This window comes from Cuculus canorus, chromosome 1 (genome assembly GCF_017976375.1).
Source record: "Cuculus canorus isolate bCucCan1 chromosome 1, bCucCan1.pri, whole genome shotgun sequence".
Taxonomy (NCBI): Eukaryota; Metazoa; Chordata; class Aves; order Cuculiformes; family Cuculidae; genus Cuculus; species Cuculus canorus.
Window position 1 is genome coordinate 49,130,565 of NC_071401.1, and position 13,545 is coordinate 49,144,109.

At 36.7% G+C, this 13,545-nt stretch overlaps 1 protein-coding gene across 4 annotated transcripts in view; it reads right to left on the reverse strand.

The window, feature by feature from the left end:
- Window positions 1–13,545, reverse strand: part of TPP2 (tripeptidyl peptidase 2) — a 54,711-nt gene that overhangs the window by 14,176 nt on the left and 26,990 nt on the right. For 3 of the 4 annotated variants that reach the window (XR_008449214.1, XM_054063157.1, XM_054063173.1), the window contains exons 19-24: window positions 12,210–12,310; window positions 10,135–10,231; window positions 9,766–9,903; window positions 7,771–8,015; window positions 7,488–7,566; window positions 5,568–5,606 (exon numbers count right to left, since the gene is read on the reverse strand). Coding sequence is in view for 3 of the 4 variants with exons in the window: in XM_054063157.1 (XP_053919132.1) it covers window positions 5,568–5,606; window positions 7,488–7,566; window positions 7,771–8,015; window positions 9,766–9,903; window positions 10,135–10,231; window positions 12,210–12,310 (699 nt within the window). In the remaining variant the exon portion in view is untranslated. The remainder of the gene's footprint in view (window positions 1–5,567; window positions 5,607–7,487; window positions 7,567–7,770; window positions 8,016–9,765; window positions 9,904–10,134; window positions 10,232–12,209; window positions 12,311–13,545) is intronic. The other variant, XM_054063163.1, reaches the window with a different exon arrangement.

The following is a 13,545-nucleotide window of genomic DNA, read 5'->3' on the forward strand; positions in this document are numbered from 1 at the left end:
GTTTATCCTAAAACAAGTTGTATAATGAAATGAAGTCTTGTGCACAAGATATGATATATTCCAGGTTACATAAACAACAAGTAAAAAAGTGACAGTTAGAAACTGCTACGCATAACCTTGCAGTAACAGACTTCAACAAAAGCTCCTGAAACTACTCAAGAACACTGATGCAGAACAATTTCATTTGAACTGAAAGTTCAAACAGACTAGTAGCTTGCTATCGATTATTGAAAACAATGCTGGTAAGAAAGTATTCCCTTAAAACAATTTTTCCAGCTACTTAATAAGTGATTGCAGATGAACAATGGAATTGACATTTACATATTTGTTTTAAAGTCTAGTTTACGTGAGTAACCTACATTAAAGTGTAGCTTTCACAGCTTTTTACACAGTAAAGTGTAGCTACACACATGTATTTCATGTACGAAGTGCATGACCAGGCAGTACACCCAATGCAGACTTCAGCAAGACTTGGGCCAGAGCAGGACAAAACAGGTCATGGAGGCAAGCACATGCAGTGGAGGATACAGGGATCAGGAACTGGTATGGGGCTAGCTAATGCAATTAGAAAGGTAGAAAGCAACAACGTAGCTTATTACAGCAAACCAAACATTTTAAGATGCCTAAAAACTTAGTTCAGTACAAAAGTCTGAAGCAGTAGTCCAGTGTAGTCCAACATATATTTGGACTTAAGTACCTAAACGGCCTCTGCATTCTCAAGACCTGTCTGTATGAGAAGACTCTATCATTATGGTTTAAGTTTAAAACCAAGCATAATTAGATTAACAAATTCCCACTTATGTGGATGAACATTTTCATTTAATGGACTTATTCTACGTAGCTAAACCATAAACAGTAAAATGTCAATTCACCATTCTCTCAACTAGGTAGTTTTGGTTTCGTAAGATTCTGCAAGCATTACAAGCTATGACCATTGAAAGTAATGAGCTTCAGACCTAGTCAACCTCCTTTTTCAAAAGGCCTTACAGAAAACAAGGTGTACTCTTCTTTAGAGGCAAGCTTATTTCATGGGATAAATAAGGTTTAGATGTTTATCACATATGACTAAACTACTACAAGATGGACTAAAGGTTTCTTTCTTCTCTCTACTTTGTCTGCAAACACTAGCATTCTTTATAAAGCTTGGCAACCCCCTCAATACCAGAAGATCCCAGAAGGACGCTGTCATTGCCATTACAGGAACACTCGTCATTAGAGACTAAAGAAAAGAAAACTGAACAATTCAGTGCTTTTAGTCTGTTTTCTTATTCAAATTTCACTATAACTGTTCCACAGCAACAGAACTGCTTGAGGAGTGTATTGGATTCAATTTTATACATAGCTATAAAAAGAAATAGTGCTACAGATAGAAAGGAAGCGAGGACGTGTATTAGCGGTTGAAAAAATTACTTGATGGAAACTTTCAAATTAATGACAAAGTTGCCCTTTGTTTATTTTCTATAAAAATTAAGAGTATTAAAAACTCTGGAAGCATATAGGCTATGCACTTTGGTCAGTGTGCACTGTGCACAGTTTGATGAGCCTCAGTGTGTTTACTTTTAAATAGAACTACAAACTGCATACAGAAAAAGCATAATGCCCTCAAAAGAGTCATCTCTTAAAAGAGCTTAAGTAACAGTTAACTTTGTTTAAAGATTTAAATTTACATAGTTGTCCAATGTTTCAACATCCAGTATTTCATATGGAAAGATATATGAACTACTATTATTTGTAGTTATTTGTACTTTTAAAATTTCCACAGCAACTAACCACAGGAAAAAGCTCCTTAAAGGAACGTAACGTGCACTTCTGCATACACACAGAGATTAATTTACATAAGAAACTGGTATCTACTTTAAGATGCATACAATTTATGTAACGTTGCTTATTTTTACATCAATACTCTTACGTAATTGAATGAAGTTTCTTGAAGTCACCAGCCACGCTTATACAAAATTAAATTAGATGTGTACTTTATTCAATTTTTTTAAGGCCTCCTGATTGAACAGAGATAGTGTCATGATCGTCAAAAAGAACCATACTTTTATGTTAGACTGCAAATTGGAGGAAAGGATGGTAGAGTAGGGAAAAAGATGTAGAAATTTTCTGACCCATATTTACTTGTTACATATTGCTGTTCAAGGTCTGCATTATGCAAAACAACAAAAAAAATACTTCTTACAGACCAGAAGAAGACAGTTAGAACAAAAAAAAGAGATGCTTAGTACAAGACTTGGGAGACAAGGGGAAAAAAAAAAATCACTTTCTAACTGCATTACAAAAGTTAGGTTATGAAAAAAAGAAAGGTACATAGAGCCAATGTGGTTTTCACATGGTTGGTTATCATGTGCCTCCCCCGAAGAGATCAAGGGTACTTCTAAGGGTACATCAGTTTCCCAAGGCATGACAGTAGGGCAACTCTACTTCAGTGGGGATCAGCTCAAAGGAAATACATCACTGAATCTGAACTTCATACATGTGACAGGTTCAGTAGTCAAGGACTCTTTTCTTTAAGTCCAGACACACTGAAGACAGGAAGACATTAACTAAAAACCCATGCCCAGTTTTGCTTTGGGTTTTGTTTTGGGTTCAGTGCTCTCCTTCAAGCACAAAATTATGGATTAGGCATACAATTCTGCCGTATGTGTCTAGTAAAAAGAAGACACTTGTTTCTTCTGTGGAAAAAAAACCCATTGACATTTTTGTCCACTTATAAAAGCATTATCTTCTTTGTGAAATCAGGTTGCTATTTCCTGGCATAATCACAAAATGCTTCCAAGCAAAATAGAGAAGCTGTCGAAGTATCAGCTGGATGAGCAGTTAAGATAGATTGAAACCTGCTGAATGGCCAGGTCCAGCGGGTGGTGATCAGCAGCACACAGTTGGAGTCCAGTATCTAGTGGTATACCTCAGTGGGTCAATACGGGATCCAAACCTGTTCAACATCTTCATTAATGACTTGGATGATAGGGCAGAACACCCCCCCAGCAAGTTTAGAGACGACATCAAACTGGGAGGAGTGGCTGCTACAGCAAGAGGTTCATGCTGCCATCCAGAGGGCCCTTAACAGACTGCAGAAATGGGCTGTCAAAAACCTCATTGAGTTCAACAAGAACTATAAAGTCTTGCACCTGGAGAAGAATAAACCCACACGCCAGTACATGCTGGGGGACACCCAGCTGGAAAGCAGCTTTGCAGGAAAGTATGTGAGGTCCTGGTGGACACCGGCTTGAATGCAAGCCAGCAACATGCCCTTGCAGCAAAGGGGGCAAACGGTATCCTGAGTTTCATTTGACACACTACCAGCAGGCTGAGGAAGGTGATCCTTCTCTGCTCTGCACTAGACAGACATGGACATACTGGAGGGAGTCTAATGATGGTCCATGAAGATGATTGACTAGAGCATCTTTCCTACAAGGAAAAGCTGAAAAAGCTTGGACTGTTCGCCTAGAGAAGGCATTTGGGAGGGTGGAGAGGAAGGAAGAAGTCTCATCTGCATAAATATCTGTAGGGAGGGTGCAAAAAGAAATCCAAACTCTCTTCAGTGCTGCACAGTGACAGGATAAGAGGCAATGGCCACAAGGACATTGGAATACTTCTCCACAGTGTAGGTGACTGAAGATTGGCACAGGTGGCCCAGAGACTTTGTGTAATATCCACACATAGAGATCCTAAAATGCTGTCTGGGCATGGTCTTGGGAAACTAGCTCTAGGAGACCCCGCTCAAGCAAGGGGGATATACCAGATAACTGCCAGAACTCCGTTCCAGACTCATATATTCTGTGATTCTGTGAAAATAAAAGTACTTTCAAACAATCAGAAACGCCCACCCTGGAGTGCTGGTAGTATCATGCACGCAGGTACAATCTAACAAGTTCCCTAGACCTCCAACTAAAAAAAAAAAAGTTTACAAAAAAGGCTTTCCCCAGACTAGTCACCACACATGAAATTCAATTGGGAAAATTTGCAAATTAACACCCCTAATCCTACAAGAGGACTTGGATTTCTCAGTGAAAATAGGAAAAAAAAAACTACACACATTTTTTACTAAGTCACATATTTTATGTATTATAAAATACATAATCACATAAACACACGTAAATGTGACATGGCATGGTAAAAATTCAACACTTGTCAACTAGGAAGCCCTTAGAGTTACACTCTCAGAAAAATATATTCATTAATGGAGCTCTCACGGATGAATGCTCTGAAACACTGTATTTTATTTCCTTGTTGCTAGTATGCGGGTGCCTCTTTATGAATAATAGCTGGAAGTATCAAGAAGAACAGTTTTGATTTTGGCTTGGATGGGCATATTGCTCAGATCTGAACATAAATCTCTGTTCTAAAAACTAAAGAAAAAACAGAACATGCAACTTCTTGGATCTGTTTAATAGGTTTTGTTTTGCAAACTAAATTATGAATAGAGTTTTAGCTTCCTTGTTAGAGATGTGCAAAGTGAAGATTTTATAACCTATTCACCAGGAAGCCCCACATTCACACAGGTTTTCAAATCGCCTTTCTAAAAGTGATCTGCCTGATTTTGAGATGCAGTACGAATATCCTCCATGTGAAGCCTAATCAGATTCCCACACAGTTATAACACCAAGACCAGAGTAAGTCAGCAGGGTCAGTTACCAGCTCACTGTTAAAGTAACAGATTATGGCAATAAACCATGTTATTCACGATTCTCATTCCTTATTTCTAACAAGAATCTGATCTAATTTGCATGTCACTCCAGAACACAGTACCTTGAAAACAAAAGAATATAAGTAGGCTTACAACTTACAAGCAAAACAAGAAACAAAACATTAACCTTATAAAGACAGGCTATCAAAAGTTTTTTAATAACTGTTTCAGTCTCTGCTAGCAGAATATTGAATTACGTAATGTAAAACTAGGTGACAGCACAATATTAAACATTGCTATGTTAAAAGTCACTCACCCTCCACCTGAAATACCTTATACATGCTCCAAAATTCTTTCTGTAAATTCTACCACCTGCCATGTCACTGCATAAACTCTAGCCTATAACAAGCTATACGTGATTTGAGCACAATAATGAACCGAGAGACTTTTCAATCAAGTCCATCCGTCCAAAGAAAAAACTGCTTTCTACGGTGTTTTTTATGACTAATGAAGCCAGCTGTCAATTCAGTAGACTTGGGATACAGTTAAAATATTCAATTCTATATCAAAGTGTTGTGTTCAGTTCTCAATTTACAGACAGAATAGGCAGAAATGCTTGCCACCGAAAGTCTTGACCACAAACACTGAAGATTCTCAAGTATTTCATAGAAGAAAAATTACAGACCACTAATCACCACATGCATTTTTACAGCACTTATTGAAGAAGTATCCAGATGCTCATGTGCCCCTCAGCTTTGTATGACAGTAGTGTTTTGTCATTCTACCAGCAGACATACTTCAGGTGCTGAAGTAAATAAATTGGGACTAAGGAGGCAGATGAGGTAAACAAATTTAAACCCAAAACTGGTAGACAAATTCTTTAAGTCATATGCAAAAAGACTTAAGTATATCTTTTTCAAAAACTAACATTCAGTACCTTTTTAAATTTTCCTTGTCGCTTTGCTGCAGACTGCCCCTGGGAGTTAGAATAACATACTGTAAGAAAACATGCACACACCACACAGGATGGAGACACCTTCTCTGTACAATTATGGTTATACTTTCAACCTACAGATCTTTAAGCTTTTAGAGTCACATCAAACATGCTCTTAAAGCATGCTCTGTCAGGTTTTAAAAATTAATAAAACAATGCATTATCACGTATACAGTCTGTTATTCCTGTAAGACAAGCAAGTGTTGTTAACCACTTAGCTTAAATTAATAAATTACAGAAATTCAGCCTCAAGAGTATCAATTTGAGATTTTGTCCATTCAGTGGCATTGTTCATAATAAATATACACAAATTAGATACATTTTCTTTCACATGGCACCCACGCTCTGACCTAAAGACAACTTTGCTGCCTTGTCCTCCTCATTTGTCTCTTGGTGCATAACGAGGTTCAGTAACAGCAGCAGAAAGTAGCTAATGCTATTTGATATCATCCTTTTCACAATGAAATATGACCATAACAGTAATGCTTTGAGACTATGACACGAGATGCACCTCGGCTAGAATTTCTCTCCATATATGCTCTTAAGTATTCTTCATCACATGATATTTGACAAGCAATACCTAGCTACCTCCTACACCACATCCCAGAAATCACTGTATATAACCACTTAGTCTGGTTTTTAAATAAGAGAGACAGGAATTACAACGAACAGTTCAAGGAGTGCAGAATTCAAGTTAGGGAAACTATGCTACCTACTGTAATGGATTTACATCGAAGTATACTTGCAGCCTTGCAGGAATCAAAAAAAATACAAAACTAAGTATTTTAGAGTTCTTTATTGCTGCATTTTTCCTCACTGATACAAATAATTCTCCTGAGAGACAATTCTCTGACCTGCAGTTAACATGCAATCTGCCTCAAAAGTACTACCTGTAAACAAATTGTATTGAATGAACTTAACTTTTCTGCTCAACAAGATCTCATGACATGTGCCTATCTACTCATAGAAATTTAGTTTCTATAAAAACGTACTCTGGTTTTATACATGTCACTCAGCCAGATCTAGTGACATATGGACATAGATCAACTACCCCTAAATACTAAAAATCACCAGGATTGATTTAAATTTATTCTCAGATTTGTAATCATCTTAAAAATAATTAAGGGAATATTCTAAATACCTTAGCACTAGATACAAGAGTGATCTGGTTACTATACTCACTGTTGCACTACACACTCATACAAGTTATGAAGTATTTTTATAGGATTCTGCATTATGAGCAACAAAAACTTACAGGTTTTTTCTACCTTAACATACAGAGATCTTACATTATTCTGTTGGGCATACAGTTATATTAGTGGTTGACAACATCAGTATGCAACAGGTAAGACTATCTGCTTATGCATTTGAGTCAGCAAAATTCCTACTACTTTGTAAAAGGAACATGTAGGTGTTAAGAAAGCACATTTTTGCTGAAAATGATATGCATGCAAGGGAGAGTATAGCTGTTTATTAGAGAACCAACATGCACAAACCAGTATGTATATGCACGTATTTTTCATTCAAAAGATATACTAAGCTAGGCAATTAAACAAAATTATTTTTAAAGGCTGCCATACAAACAAAAAAGCAGTTGCTTCTGGAAATAAAAGGGTTTACAGAGAAAGAATTAGAATTGAAAATTCAGAAAACAATTAAATTTTAAATTATAAGACAAGAATAAAAACAGGACTATTTAGAAGTTATTCTGACCTTATAATGAAATAACTGGATCTAAAACGTGTTATGTTACTAAACTTAGTGCTCTTTAAAGTACCAAAAGCATACAGCACTTCCTGGCATGCCATTTACTTGCTTCAAAAGCTTCAGAAAAAGAAGCAGTCATCCATTTCAAATACTCACAGCTTTCTTTCCAAGTTCTGTTTTAGACAGTGTCAGAGCTCCTGCAAGATAACATCCTGGTCCTGCTCCTTTAGGTATTCTATTCAGAGAAAGAAAGTCCAGTTTTAAAAACAGGTTCACTAATGTTCCATGGGGACTACAATAAAGAAACCAAACAGTGAAAGAGCAACACAAGAGGAATTACCAAGCCTAAACATGTAGACACTATCGAAGCATCACTTTAGTTAGGTGCAGAGGCAGCTGATTAGATGTAGATGAGAGAAACAGGACTTCAGTAACTTACTTGTCATCAGGCAGAGATGTAACAAAGAATGGTTGACTGTGTTTTGGTGGTAATGTCAAACTGTTGGATTTCTTCTTCCCTAAGAGAGCAAGGCTATGGTTTTCATAAATATCTAAGCTCAAGGTACTAGACAACCTGTGAGAAACAATAAATGGAAGGTCTTTGATGCGATCCAGCTCACTGTTCTGTTCATGACGAATTTGTAACCGAATAGTGTAATCTCCTTTTTCCAGTTTCACAGAATACTGAAAGAAAGAAGTTCTCATAAATGTCAAGATTAAATACTTCACTATCAACAAAAAACCCCCTAGAAATAAGACGACTGTCATGTTATTCTTGATCCATACAGATTTGGCCTTTAAAAATATGCTAGACTGCTTATTTTTGGAATTACCTGAAACTAGAGCACTTTCAAGACTTACTAGTAGCCAAAATCCATTTTGGATTGACTGAAAAAAAGTTTTCAGATGACAGAAACAGGCTGATATGATTTGTTCCTATTCTAACACTACATTAGCTGCTCAAATAATAAACAGAATTCTTGCTAAACTTTGTTCAAAACTTCTAGCAGGTTTGCCTTGAGATGCTTCCAGCTTAGTATGTAACTCTGGGTGTTCTGTGGACCACAGGACATCACCTACTGTCTCACTGTACCAGCTTTCACACTGAGGGACCCAATATTCCTCTGAGATTTAAGGCTGCAGTTTAAATCGCCGTCAGACTCTTTGCCCTGAGCTTTTCATATATTCAGTTAGGAATACACAGATATCATCTCCACTTACCAAGAAAAATCCATCCTGCTTCCTAAAAGAATACCCAACAACCACCTCACCCCCCCCACCCCCGGCCCCCCATCTCTTAAATTCTTTTGAATATGTTTTTTTCACTTCTTTTAGAGTAGAAGCTCTAAATAGAAAGGCACAACAACTCAGAACTAGCCAGATCTCAGAATCTCCCTCTCCTGGATTAAGGAGCCATGCTTCCTGTTACTGTTTCTTCCTGAATTAAATAATTTTGAATTGCTTTAGAATCATTCTATGGTACACAATACCAGAGATTTACAGGGTGGTGGTCCACCAGGTGCAAGTAACAGACTACTTTGGCTATTTTCAGACTTTATAGCACAGGAAAAACGCAAGTTAAGGAATAAATGTTTAAGTAACAATTTATGAAATTTATTTATAAGATTCAAAAGACATTCTTACAAGTCCATGTTTTGAACACTTCCAGAATGAGCAATCTATCAAAATGGACTTTAGACTGATGAAGTTCAGCTGTGATTTGGAATTGGTAAATAAGTTTCAAACCCCAAAACTATAGAAAAAGGTTTCTTTGTGCCTCTCCCCCTTTTCCTTCTCCTCTCTGACATAATCCAGACATACAGTCATTTGTTCCAGCAGAAAGACATTCCCACAGAGAGCACGTATCTACAAGTCTTGTCCAAAAAAATGCCTTCGAAAGACAGCAGCAGGAAGCAAACACAGCTATAGTATTTAAAAGGCTGTTTGAAAACATCAATAGCACAGAAGACAGCTTTCATTGATGCAGGAGCCTCTGATCTATCAGTGCATAAGTCAGATTACAGAAAAAAAATAATGAATCATTTCCACCTTAAGTAGGAAAGCTCAAGGCATCATCTTTATAAACAACCCGAACAAAGACAACAAGAGCTTGGATTCACTTCTTGAAACGTACCAGTCAAAAATCACAAGAAATCACAAGTTAAGTGTTTTGGAGGAATAAAACACCTCATAACTCTTGCCTTCTCTGGAAGAGAAAATAATCACACTGTTCTATTTCATGGAAACAAACCTGTCATTACTTTCTTTCATACAAATATATCAACACTAAACCTACTGTCTTGCGAAGATACAAGAATATTATACCTATGCATAAGGAAATGTTAGGCGCTAATAGCCGGTCTGAGAGGTAAAAAAGAATTAAGTTTCACACTGTGCAAAGAAATTGAAGGTAAATAAATACATTATTCTGTACCTGGTGTGGATAGGCATCTCCTGAACCCATTTGTCTTTTGTTCTGGTCAAAAATAATCCACAGTTGACTATCAAATTCAGATTCATACAACAATTCACAAAGAAGCGGACAGCTTGGAGTTACTTCTCCACTCTTGGGCTATTAAAAGAACAGTTAAAATTTTTAATCCACATTGAATAAAACAAGTGCAATATTACACATGTTCAAAAGGATATCTGAACTAAAGCCCATTTCAAGCAACAGCAGCTCCCAAAGAGAACCACATCATACCTTGTTGCTGACAGAAAGCTAGTTACAGTTAAAAACTTTTCAGAAAACATGCTGTATTTATTAACAGCTTTTTAAAAAACCAGTCATATATAACCCTACCTGATGGAAGTTATAGGTCAAAATCATTTCATACAGTTGACGATTATTGGGTAAAACATCTCTGGATCCCAAAGGTTTTATTTTTGCATTCACTGGTCTGCAGTTAAACAACAAACAACAATAGAAGGTGCTCTTTTAAACATGTATCCTCTATGAAAATTTGTCTTGCTTAAGCAGAAGCATAACCAGTACAACAAAATTCAGCATAAACAGTAACAGTTCTTAGAATACTTTAAGTATCCAGGCCTAATAAATTCCTCAGTTGAAATGCACGTCAGTGCAAAACCAAGATTTAGTGACATTACAGACTGCCAAAGAAGCCCACAGAATTTAGAAAGCACATCTAAACGCTCAAAATTAAAGGCCATAAAAGAAAAAAAACAACGAACCCACTCCAAGATTAGGAAAAAAGAAAATTACATTACTTTACATCTCTAGTACCCACGCTGCAAAGCGGCACTTCTATTCATAGACTGAAAGATTAATGGTACAATAATTAAGAGTAATTAGAATAAAGTGTTGATAATTGTTATAGAAAATGATACCAGCAGAGAATCTGTAAGAGGGTTTACAGAAATCAAGAGTGGTAACACGTTAGAATGTTAACATACACTACATAGGTAGTGAATATTAACTCAGCTAGTTAGGACAAGCTAGTGTTCAGAGCAGCACAAACACTTTAAACCTTCAGTATCAACGAATATAGGCTAAATAACAATGATATGAGAAAATCAGAGCTTCAGAAATAAACAGGAGCAGAATGAGGGTGGCCTGGCATCATTTAAGCTTCCACCTCATTCATTCATTAATTCATTCTGACAACCTTTAATTACATGATCAAATTTTTTCCATAATACTGTCAGCTCTTTCACTGGCAAGTGCACAGACTAGTCACTTAGTAACATATCTGTGGGGATTAGATGAGACAGGTCCATTTAACCCAGGTGTCCTAGTCTGGCAGACACCAGATAGACTGCTGACAGAAGACCTAAGAACCAAGTAATACCACGCGATACGTCTCTGTAATACTCACTCTGCCTCCAAGCATTTGAAACTCAAGAGACTGAATGGGAAGCCATTTGATACTTTTTTCCCCTCTGTGTTATGACTCATTAGTTCGCTCAAGAGACACTATTCAAGCCTTATTTAAATACATAAATATTTCTGATTAGTTGACTTAACTGCAGTTTGTTTACTGTCAGACAAGTGTCTCAAATATTACAAGGAGATAAAAACATCTCCAATTTACAAACCAATAATGAGGCAAAGATGTATTGAGGGACTGTTTTATTTCCTCAGTTAAGGTGTATCAAATTGGGTATTTCTGAATATAATATTATGTAGTAAGTTCAATAAACAATGAACTCCTAGTGACCTCAAGTCCAGTTACAACTATCCAGAAGCTGGAGACAGAGAACAAAGGCCTCACTGAGAGGCCTAAATAGCGTAAAATTTTGGATTACTGACCACTGTTAAATTGTCTGGCCCAAGTCTTAAAAGTACTGCTTAAACTCTATGACAGTTCTTCCCCCACCGTGAGTGACCAACTTTAATAACTGCTGCACTATTTAGGAACTTTCCAACAAAGCTTTTCGTTCAAATCAGCACATGTCAAACTGACAAGATAAACACAAATTTCCACACAAAAATCTGCAAAACACTTCCAATCAAGCAAGAAAGAGAAGACAGTCTTCCCAGGTAAATATTGCTTAAAAAAACCCACCAAAACAACAAACAGTAGTACCAAATAACTACACAATTTGTTTCTTTAGCTATTAAGGTCCCCCTAATTTTAAGTGCCTCCTCCAGAAGTTGCAGAATTTTTGTAAGAAAAACATTTACAAAAATTAGCTTAAGGAAAATAATTTGTATGGAAAGTCACCATAGTTTTCAAATTCTGTCAAAGATAAAAGGAACCAAAACAGGGAATGCTGTAAAATTTTATTAATTGAGGCTTCGAAAGCTACCTAAAATTTGACAAGAATATTGTTGTTATCCTAAAGCTAACTTGTTACTGTTTTAACTATATAGGAATGGTTTCCCACTTTTCCAATACAGTTCCCCAGAAACTCTACCTGAGCGTTTGAACCCAGCTTTTCAGATTTATGCATGGAGCAATATCTTCATACTTCAAGAGAGACTGAACATCAAATCGTACGATGCCTTCTGAAGCATGCTAAAGAAAGAGTATATAACAGTTATGCTTCTGTGCACTTACAACATCAGACGTGGACCATCTGCTAAGTCCCTCGAAAAAACAACACAAGTTTCGTACGTATCATACTGTTAAGTAGTAACACTGTGGAATGTGAAAGTGTCACAAGCTTAACTCTATTTTACAATAGCAGATATAGCAGGCCTTGCGGAACTTTTGCAATTGGAGCTAAAGCCTTACATTTTTCACCTTAATAATTTAAGTACTTTTTACAGAACTGCACAAGTCACACCGTGGGCACAGCCGGGTTTCGTTTGTGCATCTGTGACGACTTCCTTTGAATATATAATTCAATAAATACAAATATTATTTATTTAGAGTCTCAAAACAAGTATTTTATGGTGGTTCTGCTTTGGATTATCATTACACAATAGTTTAACTTTGTGAAACAAAAGACAGTACATACAGAGGCTAGCGATGGGCAAAATAATTTGGAAACTTTTTCTAGCAGTATCCCATCACAAAGCCACCAGTATATCATCATTATTAAAATTTATTTTATGAAAGTTACAAGTGATCACAAAGGAAGGACAAAACTAATTGTAATTCTTTCATTTTTAACTCTCCATTACTGGAGTTGATGTAATCCTACTGAGGTCAGGGAAGCCGCTGTGCACACCAACACCACCAGCTCTTTCTTCTCCTCCTCTGCTAGTTCAAGACCTGGTATCTTAGCACAATACACACACTTTTTTCCCCAGTTTATTACACTCTTAGAACCTGAATACATCCAAATTCACCTGTGGTACAGCTATAATTTGCTCTGACTCTTAGCTGAAAAAAGGGACGAGCCAGGATTAATTAGCATGGTGCTGCTTCAAAGTCAAGCCAAATCAGGTTGCACAGGACAGCAAAGAACATAGCAGGAAAACCAAAAGTACTGTAAAGACTATGATATCGATGTTTTTAGCAAGGTAATCCTTTAGTATCACAGAGCCTTAAGAATCATGATGCTGTCCATTTACTGTGCCTTCAACTTCTTTAAATGATGACTATCAAGTCAATCAGCACATCGCAATAATAACACTGATCAGAAACTAAATATTAATGACATTTTATTCGGAAAATGGTATTCAAAGAATTGTCTTTTAGTAATGCTTGTCTAGATATTCAAGTTCAAGAATTGTGGTTCCAGTAAAGTTTATTCATGCAAACACTTGTTGGTGCAAGTACAATTACAATTTCACTCTTTCACT